This window comes from Rhinatrema bivittatum, chromosome 13 (assembly GCF_901001135.1).
Source record: "Rhinatrema bivittatum chromosome 13, aRhiBiv1.1, whole genome shotgun sequence".
In the NCBI taxonomy this organism is placed as follows: domain Eukaryota; kingdom Metazoa; phylum Chordata; class Amphibia; order Gymnophiona; family Rhinatrematidae; genus Rhinatrema; species Rhinatrema bivittatum.
Window position 1 is genome coordinate 80,123 of NC_042627.1, and position 22,968 is coordinate 103,090.

A 22,968-nucleotide genomic window follows, 5' to 3' on the forward strand; every position below is an offset into this window, starting at 1 on the left:
TGTGAGAACTACCATCCTACTTGTCCTGTGAGAATATTATTTGCAAAAATTGGCATATTTTACAACTATACCAGGAATTTCAAGATATTCTGAGATTCACATATACCCGAGCTACCAACTTATAAGACCAGTTGGTCCATTTGGATTCATCACAGCAAAACAAAAACAAAACTAATAACATTAGTTCCCATCAAGCATGTGGGTCGTGCTCAGTGTGTCATATAATGATTCAAACATCAGCAATTTTTTCACAAGATTGAATTTTACCTGGGTTTTGAGACATCAAACGAATTGTCTAACTACTGGCAGCATTTATTTAATCCAATGCTCCTGTAACCTCTGGTATATAGGAAAAACAACACGTTCTTTTAAAACATGCCTTGTAGAACATCGTTCCTGCTTAAACAAAAGTCGCCTCTCTGCACCTTTGGTAGCGCATTGCGTTGATCAATCACATTCTTTTGACTCTCTTAAAGCATGCATTCTTGAGCAATTGTTTCCTTTCTGGCACGGTGGTGATTTCAACAGAAAATTGTTGCAAGCAGAATAGCGGTGGATTCACAAGTTGGACACGATACATCCATCTGGACTTAATACAACTCTTGATTTACATGTTTTCCTCTAAGTACAATCGTAGATATTTGATCTGTTTCTAGTACGGTATTTAACACATCATCACGTCATCACGTCGCGCAGACGCGGGCTATTTAATTTTGACATCTGGTTGAAAGCGGTCTCTGTCCCATTTCCCGTGAATTTCTTCGAGACTTGGCGTCCGGTTCATGAAGGTCCTGCTCTCCATCAACACAAAGCTAAGTAACAAGTTTGTTTGAAAATTGTCCCACATCTGATTTTTGTTTTATATAACATTTACAGAGATTTGATCAGTTTATTTACCCCTGAAGAAGCTACGAGGTAACGTAGCGAAACACCAGCCGTTGTCAGGCGGGTTTAAGACACAATCACTGTTTTACGGGACACAGCATATAAAATTGGTATTACAAACTACATCAAGATTCATCATCTAGCCGCAAATGATTATCAGACCGAACGGTTCTAATGCATACTTTAGAACACGTTGTCAGGCTTGCTGATGCGGCACCTCTCAAATTCAATTTTTGATTATATTTTGATTTAATATAACATTTGTTTTGATGGAAGGGTGTTTTTGAAGGTTGTTTGCTGCCAGTTTCCTTTTTGTTGCTAAGTACAGTTTTGAAACATTGCACAAGTTATGAACAGTAAAGTCTTCCCTTTTGAAATAGTAAGTAAAGTGAACTTTGTACCTTCAATGTATATACTGCTTAGAGAGTAGAATTCATGCCATACACTAGGTAACCTACCCATTGTATCTGAGTGGGATCATTCTGACCGTATGTACGTATGACTCTGTTCAGAATACATCATCATCATCATTCACTGACTTTAAGAGTGAAAATAAAAAATAAAAAATAAAAAGCATGCTAAGATGTTTCGATCCCTAACAATGACTGGGATGGTCACATGTTTGCAAAGCATTCCCGTAGGAATGATCTCATATGATACAGTATATAAATGAGCCACTAATACCTCAATATATCAGTGAGTGATATGGATTTCTAGCAAATACATATCTGTGCCTGCACAGAAGAGCATAAACCTGGCAAAATGCATTAGAATAAGAGGGTGGAACTCAAAACCTTTAAGTACTTATGGTTAAAAAAAAACCAAAAAAAAACCTACACATTTTTATCACTTGGTTACATGGAAGTCAATGCAGACAAAATCAGTACAGCTGTATGGACCCATGGTATTTCAGCAAAGTTTCACTGTGTGTGTCCAAAATATTGATGGGTACTGACTGACTCAGAAGACTACTCCCCCCATGGAGGACAAGCATGACCCAAAGGGAGCGCAGTGTTTCTCTCAAGGGGCAAAATCATGCCATGGGATCAAAATAAGAGTTTACATTTAAAATAAATGTGTTTTAAAGTCAGCATCAATATCTACACTGGACAAGGAACATGAATTACCCATCCTCTTACAGAGGAACAGTGATTATTAAATTGGTTCATGTAATGCAGATTTAGCAAATTAGAAAGTACTACAAAAACCAAGTTCTTTTAAAAGAATCAGCATTAAAATATAAGGACAGCTGTTGAGATGCCTCTTCCTTTTCTCCTTCCATGTCTGGATGGAAATTTGCTGATGCTGAGAATGTTGGGGGTGATACAATAAATGAGACAGGGAGAACAAAGTACATGATTAAAAGAATCTTATATCTGAGGCTCAAACTCTCCCCAAGTCTTTACCTCCTTCACTTCTTCAAACACTAAAATCTCTCTTATGTTCAGCAACACACTCCCAAAACATTGTCTGTTCCTTAATCCTGTAAGTGACAAATGCAACTCTGCAACAGACACTCATTTTATACAAACAATATTTTCTTTTTTAATTTATTTATTGAAAAGTGTGATCATATCCTGCACTGTCATAGCTTTTTAATGTATATTCCCTGAATCTTTTTCTATACTCATTGCCTTCACTGTAAGGCTGTTACAGGAGGGTCCAACCATTCCTGCACTGTTTCAGTTCCACTATGTTTGATTGGCATAAATTTCTATCTTTTTTTTCTCCTAGTCTCTCATGTTGAAGGGGTTGTGAAGGAGCATCTTGTCCTGCTCTGTCCCAGCCACATACATATACTAGTAAAGCTTTGCTTTCCCTTTCCATTCACCAAGTGTAATTCATCAGGTTTCACAGAATCTCTTGCAATCACTGATTACTCAGAAAAATTCCATTTATATATATATATATATATACACACACACACATATATATATATATATATATATATATATACACACACACACACACACACACACACACACACATATATATACATTCTTAGAGAGAAAGAGAGAGCCCTAATAAATCAACTTTAGCATTAAAACGGATAAGGCAAGCCAGCCAATCATCACAGCCTATCTCATCACTGACAATTGGATTTAGACACAATTGATTGGTTGGAGAAAAAGCCTGGAGTGGTAGGCAAAGAGGTCAGATGTCAAGGCTTGCTTTCCTGCAGCTGTCTGTCCTCATCGACCCAATGTCAGAAGATTTTTGGGCAGGCGCTCCAGTCCTGTCTCTCTTTATTTTCCCAGTAGCCCCCCTTGTAGGTGTGGGTCATTTCCTTGGTTACAGGATCAATCTTCTTCTCGAACCACAAAGCCCTGTATGGGTCTGAAACTGTTCCTGAGCAAAGCAGAAGAAAACAGAGAAGGGAGACACTCTTGTGTTTATTCAACCATGACAACAGCATTTACAAGTCTAATGCATAATCATCCTGAACGCCACAGCAAGAATTCTCACCAACACCAAAAAAAAAGACCACATCACCCCGATCCTCCAGCACCTACATTGGCTTCCCATTAAATTCAGGATACAGTTCAAAAGCAGCATGATGATTCATAAGGCCCTACATAACATCTCCCCACTCAATTTAACCTTCCAGCTTCAACTACACACTTCTAAAAAGCCGACCAGAAAAGCATACCAAAACAGATTGATCACCCAACCTGCAAAATCCTCCCTAAGAAAACGCGCCCTATCCACAGCGGGCCCGTCTCTCTGGAATTCTCTACCACCAGACCTCTGCCTTGAGACATGCCACACCACTTTCAAAGTGAAACTCAAGACTTGGCTCTTCCTTCAAGCATTCCCAGAGAGCTAAGAATAAGAAGAGACAAACAACCCTGTACTATAGATACTATAGCATCTATGTAATGTTTACTTGCCGTATTTATTATTTTGCCTCTATTTAGGTATTCTGAGTTGAACTTAGTTTGTTTTCTACTCTACTCTATTATAGATCAACTGTTCGATATGTTACATGTAAACCGCCACCCGGCGGTAGTTACCTCTGTTATCTGTGAACCGGAGTGATGTGTATTTTATACAGGAACTTCCGGTATATAAAAACAAAAAATAAATAAATAAATAAAATACAGGACTACTGCTGTAAGAGGAGCTCAAAATTTATACCAGAATTGAACTAATGATTATTAATATACTAATGATTTTCTGAAAAATTCATCATAAATGGGGGTCTCATGCCTGAATGATGCGATGAGGTGTTTCTCAACACTGGATCTCAGGATCTGAATATGAAACCAACATTGGATTGAAGGCACAGCACTCTCAATATTTTATCCTAGTTTCTCACCTTCTTCACCTTATCACAACAGATCACAATGAACAGACATTTCTTGTTGGCAGGGGGTAACCTGCACAAAACATAAGAAATGCTGTGCTGGGTCAGCCTAAGATCAATCGAGCTCAGCATCCAGTCTCCAACAGTGGCCAATTCAGGTCACAAGCACTTGGCAGATCCCATAAAGTAGATCAATTTCCTGTTACTCACATCCAAGAATAGCAATAGCTTTTAGTCTATCTGGCTAATAATGTGCTATGGACTTTTCCTCCAGGGACTTGTACAAACTGCTTTTAAACCTTGCTATGCTGGTTGCTTGACCACGTCCACTTCCAAAGATGCCACAGCTTGAATGTGCGCCGCGTGAAAAAGTACTTTCTATGATTTGCTTTAAATCTGTTGGCTGTTTCAAGGCATGTCCCTCTGTTTTAGTGTTTTTGAAAGGGTAAATGTATAGCATATGCACGGATACTCTCACATATCAACTAATGCAATACGTTATTTCTGGAATTTCCTTTAAAATCTATGCAGAATATTGCAGGTGATTCAAAACATGACTATGAGACTGGAAGCCCAAGGAGGACCCCAGCAGGTCCATTGCTGCTGGAACTCCACTGGCTTCTAGTCACAGACATGTAAATTTAAAATCTTGACAATGGCCTTTAAGAGTTTACAAGGCATTGGGGCAAAACAGATGGAAAATCATTTACAATGGCATAAATCAGGTAGAAATCCCTGTTTAACAAAGAAACAGCTCTTACAATTTTCTGCAGTTAAGGCCTTGCGACATGGGCGTTTATGGAATAAATCTTTTTCTTTATCTGTTCCAAAGTTATGGAATGATCGCCCATTAAATTTAAGGGAAGAAAGAGCTTCTAAAATTTCAAAAAATGTTAAGAGCATGGTTAATGGGAAACATGCCTGTCTGAGTTGGAAATGTATTATGCAGGTATGTAATTATTTAATTTTGTAACGTGGTTGAGATGTTTTATTATATGTTGTACATCGCCTAGAAAGGTTTTTATCAGTCAGGTGTTTAATAAATATTTTTAAATAAATAATCCTTTATTTACCAGTTTCACTCCACTCATGATTTTATAAACTTCAATCATGTCTCTTCTCGGCCATCTCTTTTCCAAGCTGAAGAGCCCTAGGCTGCATGACCTCTCATCATGAGAGCCCATCCATCCACTTTATCACTTTTGTTGCCCTCCTCAGCATCGTTTCAAGTTCCACTATGACTTTTTTGAAATGGGGTAATCAAATGCACACAATACTCAAGGTGCGGTCGAACAGAGGCAATACGATATTTTCTGTTTTCTTCTCCATTCCTTTTCACATCATTCCTAATATTTTATTTGCTTTTTTGACCACCACCGCCATACACTAACATGATGATTTCAATTTATTATCCACAAAGATTCCAAGGTCATACAATCTCTGCTTCTGCCTGCACCCAGTGAGTGGAGCTCTCTCCCACCCCACCTAAGGGAGGAGTGCAGCACCAATGGGAGGGACAGCCTGCCTACTTCCCGCATCGCTCCAGCTACAAATGAACAGCAGCGACGCCGAAGGAAAAAAACAAAAAGCAGCTCCTAATAAAAGCAGCTCCTGAAAAGCTCCCTGTTACAGCTTTCTCTTCACCCGACCAGACAGGATCTCCTCCAGGACAGCAATCTCTGCTTCTGCCTGCACCCAGTGAGTGGAGCTCTCTCCCCACACCCTACCCGAGGGAGGAGTCCAGCACCAATGGGAGGGACAGCGCCGCCTACTGCCAACACATAATGCTCCAGCTACAAATGTAAATATTGTGCTGTTCAATTTCTCCCCTTCCATCCCAAGTTTATTTTCCTTGTTTTTTGTAACTTTCCCTCTCCCTTTTTCTGATTCACTGTATTTAAAGTTCAAGGTTCTTATTGAAAATATTGTTTTTTACGTTACGTTATGCTTTACACTCCTTGTTATTTGTAAACTGGGTTGATGTGATGCCTATCATGAAACTCGGTATAACAAAAAACAATAAATAAATAAATAAATAAATAAATAAATGAACAGCGGCGACTCCAAAGATGCTTGCGCCGAGGGGCGCGTGCACGAAGGAGCTTGCCCCTTTGTGCGCCCCTTCGTGCACGCCTAAATTTGAAGAAGATTTAAACTACAATACATTCTCTCTTATTTTTCAAACCCCTTCCAAAAGACAACTACTCAAATCCTCACCTTCTGAAGAAATCACATCTCTGTTCAAAATGTCTGCCTTCAATAAAAACCTTAAAAGCATATCTACTTTTCAAATCTTCCTGCCATTGGTATCAACTACAGACACCTCTTTCTACAGACCCTGCCACTTCACCTTCAACCTCCCATCTCTAATAGTTGAAAATATTATCCTTTACCTTCAATCGATCATCTCACCAATATGAACAACAAAAACCAAACATTTTTACCAATACTATCATCCCTCCACTCCTCCCATCATTCAACACTCACCAATACTTCAAAACAGGCTCCTGCTCACCCTCCTACTCCTTAATGCTCAATCCATCTAAAAAAAAAATCCCATTAATCAATGACATTATTAATGACCTACAACCATCAATATTCTGTATTACTGAAACTTGGCTAAATGACAAATACATTGTGCTTTTAAACCAATATCTCATCCAAATGACAATCTATTCCATATTCCTAGAAAAAAAAGGCGGTGGCTTACTAATAATCAGCCAAAAAGAAGTCAACCTAACTCGAAAGAAAATTGATATTAACCCACCATATGGCTATATTAAAATCTACAGAAATACAGATCCAACGATACTAGACACTTATAAAAAATCAATATATATGCAAAGTCTAGCCCAAATATGCCTGAAGATTGTATAGTGACAACTGGGGGAAACCTCACATAGTGCCTAATATAGGCTATTTTGATGCCTATATGGCTACTGAAAATCTGACTCCACAGCTGTGGATGTCAGACAAGGTTGTAATCATCAGTTACCCCAGAAGATATGATGCTGTGCTGACTATTAAAGCTATCATATGAGTCAGGAGAAAGATGCTGGTATCCAAAAGTGTGTTTTACCAGATTGTGTTATGCTCACTGTTTTGGCGCCAAGATTGTAAAGAAGTCTTCATGCTGTGAGTGTGCAATGTTTCGAATCAAAATTCTTCATCAGGGAATCACTTATTAGCATGGAACATGCACATGAATCTTGGCTGTTATAAATACTCAGATAGTAGTGGTCAATGCGCTCCCATGGTTAAGACTCTTGGCGCAGTACGTGATCTCTGTTTGCACGTCCGGCTCGTTTGACATTGACAGCTGATGGAATTCAGATACCATTTTAGGCAGGAACTTTGAATGGGTATACAGAAATACTCTCTCATTATGAAGTTCTGTATAAAGCAGATAAGTTACTAGAGCCTGGAGCTCACTGACTCTGCCTGCCAAAAATACAACCTTTCATGTCAGGTATGTCAGGTCACAAGAGCACAGTGGCTCAAAGGGAGCTTTCATCAGGTGGGATAGAACCACGTTCAAATCCCAGGACACAGAGGGAGGACTGATGGGAGCTAAAAATGAAGCAAGCTTTACATGGACCAGACAAGCAAAGGTTTTACAGAGATAGGTCTACCTTCTACATGTTGGTGATATGAACCAACTGCAGTGAAGTTAACTGTTTCACAGTTGGTCATGAGATCCAGACTCTGATAAATGAAGAAGGTAATCAAGCCGTTTTTGTGTTGCGCTGGAGATATCGCCTTTTGTTCACACCCATAAGGCAAACTTTGCCCATTTCAGCCCATAAGATCTTCTAACGGAATCCTTTCTTGAAGCGAAAAGAATAGGAGACAAATCAAGAGGTTGCAAGGTCAGCCTCTCAACATCCAGGCAGTAAGAGCTAAGGACCTGATGATGAGATGAAGCAACCTGCCTTAAACCTGCATGATGAAATCTGGGGAATTCCTCAATCTGATGGACATTTCCCTGAGAAGTGGGCATCAAATCTGTCTCGACTGAAAGGAGTTATGAAAATCTCTCCCCAGTTCTAGCACAGATAGCAAATATATCACTTACCACTAGAACTTTTCCAGATATCCTTAAAAAAACATCAATAACTCAGATACCTAAGAAAAACATACCAGATCCATATGACCCTACAAATCTTAAGCTCATTAGCCTAAATAATCGAATCAACTGTATTATTTCAACTCACTGAATACATAAACAATAACATATTACATACAAATCAAAATGGATTTTGAAAGGGACACAGTACCGAAACATTATTTAATTCATTTGACACAATCATCCATGGTTTCGATGCAAATAATGACTTCATCATTATTCTCCTAGATCTCACTGCAGCATTTGATTTTCTGAAACACAAACTACTTCTCTCCAGCCTACAGTTCATCAGAATTCAAGGCACTATACTTAACTGGTTCACCTCGTTCATAACTAATTGTTCTCAGCAAATAAATCTGAATTCCCATCACTTGGACTGGAACACAACCACAACTGGAGTACCGCAAAGCTCCGCTTTATCTACCATGCTTTTTAACATTTACCTCCTTCCGTTATGTCACATACTATCAGGTCTAAACATAGATTTAAAAATCTATGCCGATGACATACAACTACTTATCCCATATACTTCTTCCTAGGCGCATACCTTCTCCATAATCACTATCTACCTGAATACAATAAAAACCTGGCTTTCACACAGCAGATTAAAATTTAATGATGCAAAACAGAATTAATATATCTACCATTCCAAACTCTTCATGTTCATCTCCTTCACATTTAATTCACACTCCATTCCAATCGTTACTCAAGCATGTAATTTAGGTGTTATCATATAACTTAAAATTATCAAACCTAACAAAAACTCCATTCTACAAACTCAACCTCTCAAAAAGACTTAAGCCTTTATTATTCCAAGATGATTTCAGACTTGTCCTTCAAGCACTTATTTCAGAATTAGATTACTATAATTCACTATACAATGGCCTCCCAGAATCAATACACTGTCCTCTCCTACTCATTCAAAATTCTGCTGCTCAACTTCTAACTTGTACTAGACTAAAAGATCACGTATCCCCAGTTCTGCTAAATCTTCATTGGCTACCCATTAAACAACAAATCCATTATAAAACCTTAACTTTAATATTCAACCTGATTCACAATCCATCAGCTATTTGGTTATGTACAACTCTCCAACCCTATCAACTCCAGTGTCACTTACATGCCCTACAATACTCTTTAATTAAGACCACCAATTTCCCATATTCATGTTATTATGTTATGTTTACTTTGCACTGTTTTGTTGACTTCTACCCTAACTCGATTGGTTGTTTTATTACTGTTTTTATTTTTATTCCCATTTTTATGCTTGCACTTTTTAATTATGTATGTGATTTTAGTTTGTAAACAGTTTACACCATATTATGTATAAACGGTATACAAGAAACTTTCAACTAAATAAATAAATAAAATCCTGGACCTCCAATCTTCTATCAGCTTCAACAGAGTCTTTGCAATCAGTGGTATGGAGGATATAAGTATAGCTGGCCCTTGGCTCCAATTTAGGACAATTACATCCAAAGCCTATTTCCCCTGTACCCTTTTCCTAGAACAGAAGAATATAACCTTCCCATTCTGAAGGGAAGCAAACAGATTCACCACAGGAGTACCCTATTCACGGAATATCTAGTTTGCTATCCTCCAATCCAGGGACCATTTGTATTGTTCCAGAATCTGATTTAACCTGTTTGCCATGACATTCTCCACACCTGCTAGATATGAGGCCCTGAGAACCATCACTTGGGAGATGGCCCAATCCCACAACTGGACAGTCTCTTGACAAAGGAGGAATGATCCTGAACCTCCCTCCTGGTTGATGTAGAACATCACAACTTGGTTTCCATTTAGACCAGAACAACCGTGTTAACTAACCAATCTCTGAAAGCCTTTAGAGCACACCTTCAGCTCCAGAATGTTTATCTGATGAAGTTTTTCCTGAGCAGACCAGAGACCTTGTGTGCACAGTCCCTCTATATAGGCTCCCCAACCCAGGTTGGACATATCCATGGTGAGGATATAAAGACCCAATAGATGTAATTTGTATTAATAATTTTATTTGTTTCTTATAGACCGCACAACAGATACTAGATCTGGTCAGAGCGATTCACAAAAGAAACATAAATAAAATTATAATCAATGTAACAACCATTCCTAACCATAAAACAATACAACTCCCATTAAGATAAACCCCCATTACAGCATATATGACAAAAAGATTACATTCTTACCTAGAAGGGCACTGCATTTCACCTCTCCGGTCCACATACGGTGAACATTCATTACCTATTTACCACCTCTATCTGACCTTAAGATTGCCATATTTCTACAAGGCTTTTTAAACAAGCATACTATAAAGAGACTGGAGAATAGGAAAAAAAAATAAAATACAGGAAGAGGCAGAAGAGCACCAACACACTGCACTACTCTCAAAATGTGCAACGCTAAATCACCACAAACATAATTGTAAAATACAGAGAATAAGAATTTTATCAGTGATTAGTACCATAAAGGCACACCTGGACATAACCTACTTCACTTTTCAATTGATTACTTATTCTTTTGATATATTGTAACCAAACCTTTTGCGGCACCTGTTAGAATGTACTATAGTACGCACTCAATCACCTTAATTTATGTGCCAACATGTAAACCGTTGCGATGGTATTTAACTTAGTGATGGTATAGAAAACATTTAAAATAAAATAAATAAATATATATATACACACATACATAAAAACTTCAAAGGAACACTAGTGTGAAAGTGCTGAATTGGAATTCATCAATAAACATTATCACCCTAGGTCTGAACAGAGACAATGGCTTCATGACTCACTGCAACTATTAGCTGATCATTTTGTCTTTCACACCTCAGTTGTCAGTAGGCTACAATATAATGCTATTAACACTCTCTCCATATCATGTCCTGCCTAATCCAATGCCTTCTCTTTTTTCTGTATATATTTTACCCATCTCCTGTACATCATTTCATGCATCTGATGAAGTGAACACTGTTCTCAAAAGCTCATGCTTCAATAAATTGGTTAGTCTATAAGGTGCCACACCCAAATCCTGTCATTTTTAGTCCTCATTGAAGAATTCAACCTCCACTTGCTATGCCTTTTAGAGACATGGATTGGAAAAGGCGATACCATCTCTCTCACGCACGTAACTATGCCTGCCCGGATACCTTATCCACCACACACTCCATTACACAGGAAGAGGTGGAGAAGTTGAAATCATTTTCAAGGTACACTAGCTCTTGATCTAGTACCCTCCAAACAAAAGGCAAATTAACTCATTAACAATTAAATTTCAAGACAATGAAGGCCCAAAACTCGTGCAAATCTATCATTCTCCAGAAAACCATTCCGATTCCTTCCTCAAATTATCTGAATTCATATGCGATGCTGTGACCACATCCCACAACCTGCTAGTTCTAGGAAACTTCAATTATTATGCAGAGGCCCCCCTTAAAAGTTATGCTTAAACCTTCCAGTGCAACATGGATGACCTTGGTTTAATCAAGGTCCCTACTCAAACACAGACACTCTCTCAAACTAATTTTCCATTCTTCCAATATAAAACTAAATTCGTCCTCTTTATTGGTGGTCTCTATCTCCTAGTCAGACCACTACTTGACCTGGGCCACCTTATAAAACCCGAATCAACCCCCTTTTACCCTTACAACATGATTTCCATGTAGAAATGTGTCCGCAATCACTAAGGACATCTTAAGAGAACACCTCAAAATTCTAAATACTAACACCACTTCAGATCAGCCTGAACTACAAATTCAGCAGGTTTGGATAAGTTCTTTAAGGAGAGGTACATTAACGGCTGTTAGTCAAGTTTACTTAGGGAATAGCCACTGCTATTAATTGCATCAGTAGCATGGGATCTTCGGAACTGGTGTCTCCCCAACATCCTCAGTAAACACAGAAGCAAAGAATTCATTTACTCTTTCTGCAACGGCCTTATCTTCCCTAAAAGCCCTTTAACCCCTCGGTCATCTAACGGGTCCAACCGACTCCCTCACAGGTTTCTTGCTTCGGATATTTTAAAAAGTTTTTATTATGAGTTTTTGCCTCTACGACCAACTTCATTTCAAATTCTCTCTTCACCTGCTTATCAATGTTTTACACTTAACTTGACAATGCTTATGCTTTATCCTATTTTCTTCAGATGGATCCTTCATCCAAATTTTGAAAGATTTTTTTTGGCTAAAATAGTCTTTCACCTCACCTTTTAACCATGACGGTAATCGTTTTGCCTTCCTTCCACCTTTCTCAATGTGTGGAATACATATGGACTGCGCATCTAGGATTGTATTTTTAAACAATCCATGCCTGTTGAACACTTTTAACCTTTGCAGCTGCATCTTTCAGTTTTTATTCTATTTTCCTCATTTTATCAGTTTCCCTTTTGAAAGTTTAGTGATAGAGCTGCAGATTTTCTTATTGTCCCCCCCTTCCAGTTATTAGTTTAAATTTGATCATGTTATATAGAAACATAGAAATGACGGCAGAAGAAGACCAAACGGCCCATCCAGTCTGCCCAGCAAGCCATGTATTTTCTTTTTTTCCTTTCCTCTCTCTCTCATACTTGTTATGCTTGGCTTTAAGTACTCTCTAGTTCTATTTCCCCTCCTCCCCACTATCAATGTAGAGAGCAGCCGGCTCAATTAGGGGTAGTAACCACCGCAATAAGCAGGCCACACCCCTGCCCCTGTCCACCCAGACTATGCAATCCACATACAGATCCTCCCTTCCTCATTCCCCCTGCCGTTGAAGCAGAGAGCTACACTGGACATGCATTGAAAGTAAAGTATCTGCCCAGCTACACCTCGCTTCCCTGTGAATACAAATTGGGTTGTTTTTTTTTTTTTTTAATTTTTCTTCCACATTACCTCTTGCTGTTGAAGCCCAGAGCAATGATGGAGTCACAACCTTGTGTATGTACACTGAACAAGGATATTATCTCCAGGTAGTAGCCCCCATTTCCGCGAGCCACATTAACAAATATTGAACAAGCCTAGTAATTGGCAATACCTATAGCCTATGACCTCACCGGTAATTTTACATACTCTTACCCACCCCTGGTTTGTTTTTTTTTTATTATTTGGGAGATGGTAGCCCTCCATCCTTCCGCTCCGTGAAGGTGGTATACCATTGGCATCCCGCTCCGTGAATGCCACTCCATCCTTCCTCTCCGTGAAGGTGGAACACCGACCACTGACATCCCGCTCCATGAATGCCTCTGTGGCTACTGCCGCTCCGTGCAGTGTTCTGCCGCCTCCTTCCACCATTGGGCTTGCGGGCCCCGGTTGTTGATCCCTGCGTCTGCTACTTTTTGTGGCTGTGACAACTCCCCCCCACAACAAGACCTTTAATTAGGGCTTCAAGGGCTGCTGTTTCTCCCTCTTACTGCATCAGGTCTGAGGCGATCTCTAGCTCAGCCTTTCTGCGCACTTCGGCGGTGGCGGCGGCTGTGGCAGCAGTGGCTTCCTGTTCTTCTATTCTGAGCCCTTCTATCTTGAGGGCTGTTGCTTGTTCAGCATTATTCTCTTTATTCACGTCCTCTAGACTTGATGGATCCACAGTGTTATGATCACTGTTGCCAAGTGGCCCCACCACCGTTACCTCTCTCACCAAATCCTGCATTCCACTAAGAATTAAATCTAAAATAGTTCCCTCTCTTGTTGGTTCCTGAACCAATTGCTCCATGAAGCAATCATTTATTACATCCAGGAATTTTATGTCTCTAGCAAGTCCTGATGTTACATTTACCCAGTCAATATTGGGTTACTGAAATCTCCCATTATTATTGCACTGCCAAACTGGGTAGCTTCCCTGATTTCTCTTAGCATTTCATCATCTGTCTGACCATTTTGTCCAGGTGGATGGTAGTATACCCCTATCACTATACTCTTACCCAAACAAATGGGATTTCTACCCATATAGATTCTACTGAGCATTTAGTCTCTTGTATGATCTTTATCCTGTTGGACTCTATACCCTCCCGGACATAAAGTGCCACACCCACACCAAGTTGATCCTCCCTATCATTGCGATATAATTTGTACCCTGGTATAGCACTGTCCCATTGGTTATCCTCCGTCTATCAAGTCTCTGTGATGCCAATTATGTCAATCTCATCATTTGCTGCTATACACTCTAACTCTCCCATCTTCCTTCTTAGACTTCTGGCATTGGCATACAGATATTTGAAAGTGTGTTTTTTGTTTGTATTAACAAGCTGTTTTTCAGTTGTTAGGGATAATACGGAAATCATTAGCTTCGGTGATTTTTTACTTATAGGCACATGGACTATGTTTGCTTTTAATGGAACCTCTCTGCTGGGATGCCCTAACTCTCCAGTTTCATTAGTATCCTTCAAGGATACATTTCTCCGAACCATGCACTGCTGAGTGACTGTCGGCTTTCCCGCTTGTTCTAGTTTAAAAGTTGCTCTATCTCCTTTTTGAAAGTTAGTGCCAGCAGCTTGGTTCCACTTTGGTTAAGGTGGAGCCCATCCTTTCAGAAAAGTCTCCCCTTTCCCCAAAAGTTTCCCCAGTTCCTTACAAAGCTGAATCCCTCTTCCCTACACCATTGTCTCAGCCACGCATTGAAACTCTGGAGCTCTGCCTGCCTCTGGGGACCTGCACGTGGAACAGGAAGCATTTCAGAGAATGCCACCCTGGAAGTTCTGGATTTCAGCTTCCTACCTAAAATCCTAAATTTGGCTAAACCTATCACATTTTCCTATGTCGTTGGTGCCCACCTGTACCACGACAACTGGCTCCTCCCCAGCATTGTCTATAATCCTATCTAGGTGATGCATGAGGTCTGCACCCTTCGCACCAGGCAAGCATGTTACCAGGCGGTCCTCACATCCACCAGCCACCCTGCTATCTACATTTCTAATAATCGAATCATCAACTATGATGACTGGCCTAACCCTTCCCTCCTGGGCAGTAGCCCTGGGAGACTTGTCCTCAGTGCGAGAGGACAATACATCATCTGAAGAGCAGATCCTTGCTACAGGATCACTTCCTGCTATACCGGGGTGATGTTCTCCTACTGGGAGACCTTTCTGATCCAAGGCAGCACTGGGGCTGCCAGATTGGATTTGGGACTTGGCTACTATGTCCCTGAAGGTCTCATCAATGTACCTCTCTGTCTGCCTCAGCAACTCCAAGTCTGCTACTCTATCCTCCAGAGTTCGGACTCATTCCCTGAGAGCCAGGAGCTCTTCGCACCGAGTGCACACATACAATCTCTCACCGGTGGGTAAAAAATCATACATGTGACACTCGATGCAAAAGGACTGGAAAGCCCCCCCTCTTGCTGCTGGACTGCTGCCTTCATCTTAGTTTTATTGAGTTCCTAGTTAAGTTTAGGATACTAAGGGAGATGGAATGAGAGTACTTTAAATTTACAGGTGAATTTACTAATTAATCAGCTAGCGTCCTACAAGGGGATGATTAAACTTTCAATAAGGGCTGATACAATAGTATGATTTAGATAAGACCCTGATTGATTTTTAAAGAGAAAGTAATTCATGCCTAAAAATCAAGGGTTGAGTGGGTGGGAAAGAGACACCAGGATTAACTATCTCTGGCTTGCTTATTAACTCAGACACACACAAACTCTAAAGAATATATCCCTTAATTTCACTTTTCACCAAACTTTTATAAGCCCAAAAATTTCTGAAAGCTGTACTTACCAATCCTCTTTAACCACCGTTAAATTAATCTTCACTCAGTTAATGGAAGGGTTTGAGATTCCGGTCCTCCTCTACTGCAAAGGGTGCGGAGTCTCTGGAAGCTGGGGCTGGATCACTTGCAGTTAACCTCTGGACTCCTCTCTCGGGGTTGCTGGGAGCTGTATGCAGATGAGCCTTCTGGTCTTCCTCTACTGTTCTCTGGATAGGTCTCAAAAGCCAGAGGCTTGGCCTGTTTGCGGTGGTGGCTGAGGCCTGGATGTCTTGGGCTGTCGAGGATGTGCTCTCTGAGATGGCCTGGTTGGCCTCACGTGAGAAGTAGGTGGGTAGTATCTACATGGTTGATAAAATGGTTTTCTAGGGTCCCTTCTGTTGGATCTTCTTGCAGAGGAAGGGGCCTTGGTAGAAACTGTGAATAATTGCCACAGGGTCTCATTAAGGTCTTTTAGTTGAGCCACTGCATCTTGTAGCTTGTCTCCGAATAGGTTTTCACCGATACATGGCAAATCAGCAAGTTTGTCTTGGACTTCAAGTCTCAAGTCAGATGCTTTCAGCCAGGCCCACCTCCTGGCGCTGATTCCCGTTGCCGACATGCGAGAAGCTGTTTCAAAGGAGTCGTAAGCAGCATGAACCTCATATGTTTCCCAGCCTCAAGGCCTTTCTGTAAGATGGCGTTGACGATATCTTGCTGTTGTTGAGGAAGAGAGTCGGCTATTCCCTGAACCTGCTTCCAGAGATTCCTTTGATACTGTATCATGTAAAGTTGGTATGTAGCTATGCGTGACACTAGCATAGAGCCCTGGAACATCTTGCGACCCAAAATATCAAGGAATTTTTGATCTTTGCCAGGCCTTCTTCTGTGTGGTCTCAACTACCACCGACTGATTGGGGTAGTTGTGGTTTTTGGAATCCAGGAATATGATGAACCAGATAAGTTGCATCTGTCCTCTTATTCACTGGCTGGACTGCGCAAGGATGTTACCAGAGAAGATGTTGGAGATCCACTAGCACTTCGTGGACAGGGATAGCCATAACTTCTTTCGGAGCATCAACAAATAGGAGAACTTCCACAGTTTTATGGCGTGTGTCTCTGACATCTCCCTTACAAAATTAGCAAAGGAGAGATCTTTTGGGGGAGATTTTCTCCTTTCTTCCGGAGGAGATGGTTCCGGTAAGATGTCCTCCATGAATGTGTCGGTGTCAACATGTTCCCATGTATCAGAAAAGGTCTCTAGTCGAGATCCTGAGTGAGGGAAGAAGGTTGGTACTGTAAGACGTGTTGGCACCGATGGATCCTTCGATGGCCTCGATGGAAGATGCGGTGGCACTGATGTAGGTTTCGGCGGCACCAAAGGCATCGAGGGGAATGGCCTCTCTGTCCCGAGAGCCCTGATGGACCAGGCATCGGTTCCAGCATCGGTGGAATCAGTGTTGAAAGAGAACTGGAGTCCGTGCCTTTGTCTTCTGAGGATCCCGGAATGGGAATCGGGGCTTTGCGAGACTTTGCGGGTTACTTTGGCATTGGTGGCCCGGGTTTGTCGGAAGGGCACCGATGAGTTTATCCAGTCTGGTTAGCATCGGTGTAAGCATCGATGGCTCCGGTGTTGGTTCGGGAGCCGGCATCGATGGCAGTAAGTCTCGGACAGCATCGAGCATTGCCTGGCGGATGAAACCGGCCAGTTTCTCCCTGAAAGCTGGTGTAGATATCGCAGCTACAGGGGGAGGCAGGCTAGGCTCTACTGGCACCTCCACAGAGGCTTGTGGGGGCTCAGTACCCGGCACTGATATCGGTGGGGATCGCCTTGGTTTCTCAGGTGGAGAGGGGGTTAAAGGCTTCTCTATCTGAGTCCTCTTCGCAATCAGCTCGATAGCCATCGAAGCAGATGCGGTGTTGTGTGCCGGCACCGGGAGTAGACTCGTGTCGATGCCGGTGCTTCCTTCGGTGTTTGGTCCGGTCTTTCTCCGGCACCGAGGAAGACTATGCGGATGCCTTAGATGGAGTCGGTGAAGGACGGTCACCGCTGCCCTGGTGCTCCCGGCGAGGTTTGATGACTAATTTCTTTGATGCTCCTGCCGGTGACGATTGGGTGGACGTCGATGGAGTCAACTTGATTTTAAACAGGGTGTCCATCTTGTTGAGACGAGCCTGCCTACCCTTCGGAGTCACCTGGGCACAACTTGGGCAGTGAGAAATGTCGTGTGATGAGCCGAGGCACAGAATACAGACATCATGTGGGTCGGTAATCGACATGGTACGGGGGCACTCTGGACGTTTTCTGAAACCTGTTGCCATGATGGCAGAAGATGAGGCACAAAAACGGTCGATGGCCTGCAGACACCAACAAAAAATAGGGGCAGAAACCGACTGGAAACAGTGAAACTTTATTCACCGAGCGATGAAAAACAATATTCGCGATGGGAGATCCTATGAGGGAACCTTTTAATGAAGTAATCTTCAAGTTTTTTCTGTGAGGAAAATTTTGTGAGCGAGTTCTCACAGAGCTCCTAACCGCGAGGCAAACTGCAGTGCGGAAAAAAGAGAGACTGAAGGGAGACCCCTGTGGTTACAGGGATTATGGCATGCTGGGCATGCTCAGTGTGCCAGTCAAAAGTTCTAGAAACTTTGACAGAAAAGTTTTCCGTGATAGGGCTCCGTCCAGTGACATCACCCACATGCGAGGACTACCATCCTGCTTGTCTTGGGAGAACTCCATGTCGTGGCCTTGCAAATTTCAGCAATAGGGATTGCCCGGAAGTGCACCACTGACACTGCCATGGCCCTTCACTGAGTGCGCTCTCATTCAGCCCTCGAGTGGAAGGCCTGCTTGCTGGCAGCAAAAGACAATACAGTCCGCCAACCAATTGGAGTGTGTCTGCTTGCCCACCGCAACTCCCAGTCTATTTTTGTCAAAGGAGACAAAGAGTTGGATGGACTGCCTGTGGGCTGTGGTGCGCTCTAAATAAAAGGCAAGAGAATGCTTGCAATCCAAGGTATGCAGAGCCTGCTCACCTGGGTGTGAGTGTAGTTTCGGGGAAAAAGTGGACAACACAATGGACTGATTTAGGTGGAAGTCAGTCACTATCTTAGGCAGGAACGTAGGGTGAGTGCGCAGTACCACCCTGTCATGGAAGAACCACGTGTAAGGCAGAAAGGTCACTAGGGCCCTGCAGCTCACTGACCCTGCGAGCAGAAGTAACCGCCACGATAAAGAGGTCTTTCCAACAGGCCGATTCAATAAAGTCCGCTGGAGAGCGGGCGAACGTCCACTCTCCCAGCGCGCGCAATACAGTATTCAAATGAGGCCCGGTGGTAGAAACGGGCAAAAGGAGGCACTAGGGCCACCAGCACATCCTTAGCGCCTCCTTTTTGACAGGAGAGGCGGTTGTCAGCGGGTTTGACAGCCGACGCTCAATTTTGCTGGCATCGGTTCTTGAGCCCGCTGACAGCCACGGGCTCGGAAACCGGACGCCGGCAAAATTGAGCGTCTTGTTTTCGACCCGACAGCCGCCGGCCGACTTCAAAATTTTTTATTTATTTATTTATTTATTTAACTTTTTTTTAACTCTTCAGGACCTCCGACTTAATATCGCCATGATATTTTACTGCTTTTCTGTGCACTTTCCCGGTGCCGGAAGAAATTAGCTTGGCTGCACATTTTACTTTCTGAATCGCGCGCGAATACCTAATAGGGCCATCAACATCCATTGGCATGTTGATGGCGCTATTAGATTCGGCGGGTTGGACGCGCGTTTTCCGCCCCTTACTGAATAAGGGGTAAGGGAAAACACGAGTCCAATGGCAGGTTAACAGTGCGCTCCGTTGGAGCACACTGTACTGTATCGGCCTGCAAGTGAGGTGCTTGAACTCGCAGAAGCGCAGGGGTTCAAACGGAGACCATATGAGCCAAGCCAGCACTATGTTGAGGTCCCAGACCACAACAGGAGGATGAAGTGGAGGCTTTAGATGTAGTAAGTCTCTCATGAAGCGCCCAACTAAGGGCTGCACAGAGACTGGAGTGTCACCCACCCCTCAGTGGTAAGCACTAATGGCACTTTGATGTACTCGAATTGAGCTGGTCTGTACACCGAAAGGCATCAGAGGGAGTCCAGAAGTCTCGGCATGGGGCAAGAGAAGGGGTCAAAGCCTTCTTGCATGCACCACGAAAAGAACCTTTTCCACTTTGCCCGATATGACTTCCACTTGGAAGGCTTTCACGAAGCTACTAGGACCTGCAAAACATTGGCAGAAAAGTCGAGGGACCGGAGTATTAGGCTTTCAACATCCAGGCTGTCAGGGGCAGGGACTGGAGGGTCAGGTGGGGCACCCTGCCCTGATCCTGTGTGATGAGGTTGGGCGAGGTGCCCAGGCGAATGGGCTCCTGGACAGAGAGGAGAATGGGAAACCAGACCTGATGTGGCAAATGCGGGGCTATGAGGATCATGGAGTCTCGGTCCTCCTGTAGCTTGACGAGAGTCTTGCCCATTAGCGGAATCAGAGGGTTCGCATATAGTAGGCCCACACTCCAGGAGTGGGCGAAGGCATCCACAGCTGGTCTCCTTCGGTCCCCGTGTAGGGAGCAGAATCAGTCCACCTTGTGGTTCTGAAAAGATGCAAAGAGATCAATGTCCGGCTGACCCCACAGGTGGAAGATCCTGTCCGCTACACAGGGATTCAGGGACCATTTGTGGGGCTGGAATGTCTGGCTGAGGCGGTCCGCAACTACAATCTTTGTGCCTGTCAGGTAGGTGGCTTGCAGAAGCATGGAACGCGACAGGACCCAGACCCAAATCTGCGCCACCTCTTGGCAGAGCAAGTAAGAGCCTGTGACCCCCCTGATTGTTCAGGTACCACATGGCTACCTGGTTGTCCGTCTGGATCAGGGTGACTTTGCTGGTTGTGTACAGGGCATACCGCATCGCCCGGAGTTCCAGGAAGTTGATCTGGCAGGCTGCCTTGGCTCTCAACTCCATCCCTTGTGTGTGTAGGCCGTTGACATGGGCACCCCAGCCTAGGTTGGAGGCGTTCATGGCTATGTTACTATGTGGACCGACAATGCCGTATGACCCAGCAACTTAAGGAGCAGGTGGGCAAAGGCTGTCTGCCGGCGGCAGATTGAGCTGACCAGGCTGGCGATGCATTCGTTGGAGAGAAATGCCTTGGCCACAGTGGTGTCCAGGTCTGCTCTGATGAAGGACAGTTGTTGGAACAGAGCCAATTGGGATTTCGGGTAACAGTGATGACGGCAGAAAAAGACCAAAATGGACCATCTAGTCTGCCCAGCAAGCTGCCCAAGGTAGTAACTGCCACTCCATGCAGGTTACCCCCATGTTGACAAGGAAACCCAGTGACTGAAGGAGTTGTAAGGTCAAGTTGAGGGAGCAAAGGACTCCCTCTTTGGACGAGCTCTTGATGAGTCAATCGTCCAGATACGGGAACACAGGTACGCCGTTTTGGCGCAACTGTGCTCCTGCGACTGCCAGGCACTTTGTGAATACCTGGGGCACAGAGGTGAGCCCGAAAGGGAGGACCCTGTAATGGAAGTGACAGTGACCAACTACAAACCGCAGATAATTGCGATGAGGTGGAAAAATCGCTATGCGCACGTAAGCGTCTTGTAGATCCAGAGAGCAGAGCCATTCCCCCTGCTGCAGAAGTGGAAGTAGGGTGCCCAAGGACACCATTCTGAATCACTCTCTGCAGAGGAACCTGTTTAAGGCTCAAAGATCGAGGATGGGACGGAAACCACCTGTCTTTCTTGGGATGAAAAAATAGTGGTAGTAGATTCCTTGCCCCCACTGAGCCCGGAGAACCGGTTCCACAGCTCTGGACTGTAGCAGGGCTGAGAGCTGTAACTCGAGGGTCGCTGTATGATCGACCAGACTCCTAGCCAGGAGGGTGGGGAGTCTGGAGGAACAGCGAGGAAATTTAGGTGGTAACAGTGGGCTATGATGGACAATATCCATCGGTCGGTGGCGATTGGGAGCTAATTGATGGTGAAGTGGCGTAGGCGACCTCCCACAGGTGGGTTGAACAGTGCGGGGTGGGGGTGGGTTGGCTTCTGTTCTCTGGATGCGAGTCAAAAACTAGCTGCAGGGCCAGGCTGGGGAGCTGGCTGCGCCCTAGGTGCCCTTTGTTGGTGAGGGTGGCCTCTCTGGGAGGACCAAGCTGCACGAGCACAGGATGCTGAAGGATAGTATCTCCGTGGTTTGTAGAATTGTTTCCTGGTATCCCTATATGGACATCTATGGGTCGCTGAGGGGGCATTAGAGGTGGTAGTGGACAGTTGACGCAGGGTCTCATGGTGATCCTTGAGTTGGGTCACTGTGTCCCGGATTTTATCCTCAAACAGGTTCTTCTCCTGTACAGGGGAGGTCTGCTAATTTTTCTTGCACCTCTGGACGAAGGTCTGAGGCCTTGAGCCAGGCCCAGTGTCTGGCACTAATGCCCGCTGCTGAGATCCTTGACACCGTTTCAAAAGCGTCAGAGGCCGCCCTCACTTCGTGCTTTCTGGCCTCTAATCCCTTTTGGAGGATGGAGTCCAGGCCCTCCTGAAACTGCTGTGGTAGGGTTTCCGAGAATTCCTGGACTTGTTTCCAGAGGTTCCTATTATACTGGGTCATGTACAGTTGGTATGCCGCTATGTGAGCAATCAGCCTAGAACAATGGAAAACCCATCGACCTAAGACATCTAAGGCTCTCTGGTCCTTTCCTGGAGGGGTGGAGGAGTGAGAATGGGTCCTTTTGGCCTTTTTATAGGCTGACTCTACCACCACCAACTGGTGGGGCAACTGGCTTTTCTGAAAACCCAGGGCCTGTTGCACTAGGTAAGTGGCATTGATCTTTTTATTGACCAGAGGCACAGTACACCTGGATGTTCCCAGAGATGGTGCAGGAGGTAGAAAAGAACCTCGTGTACTGGAATAGCCATGATCTCTTTTGGAGCATCCACAAACTATAGTACCTCCAACA

General features: G+C 43.5%; 1 protein-coding gene across 2 annotated transcripts in view; it reads right to left on the reverse strand.

Moving 5' to 3' along the window:
* Positions 1-2,434: 2,434 nt before the first annotated feature.
* OSBP (oxysterol binding protein) overlaps positions 2,435-22,968 on the reverse strand; it is a 201,378-nt gene continuing 180,844 nt past the window's right edge. For both annotated transcript variants that reach the window (XM_029575088.1, XM_029575087.1), the window contains exon 14: positions 2,435-3,234. In XM_029575088.1, the coding sequence (XP_029430948.1) occupies positions 3,092-3,234 (143 nt within the window). In that variant the 3' untranslated portion in view covers positions 2,435-3,091. The remainder of the gene's footprint in view (positions 3,235-22,968) is intronic.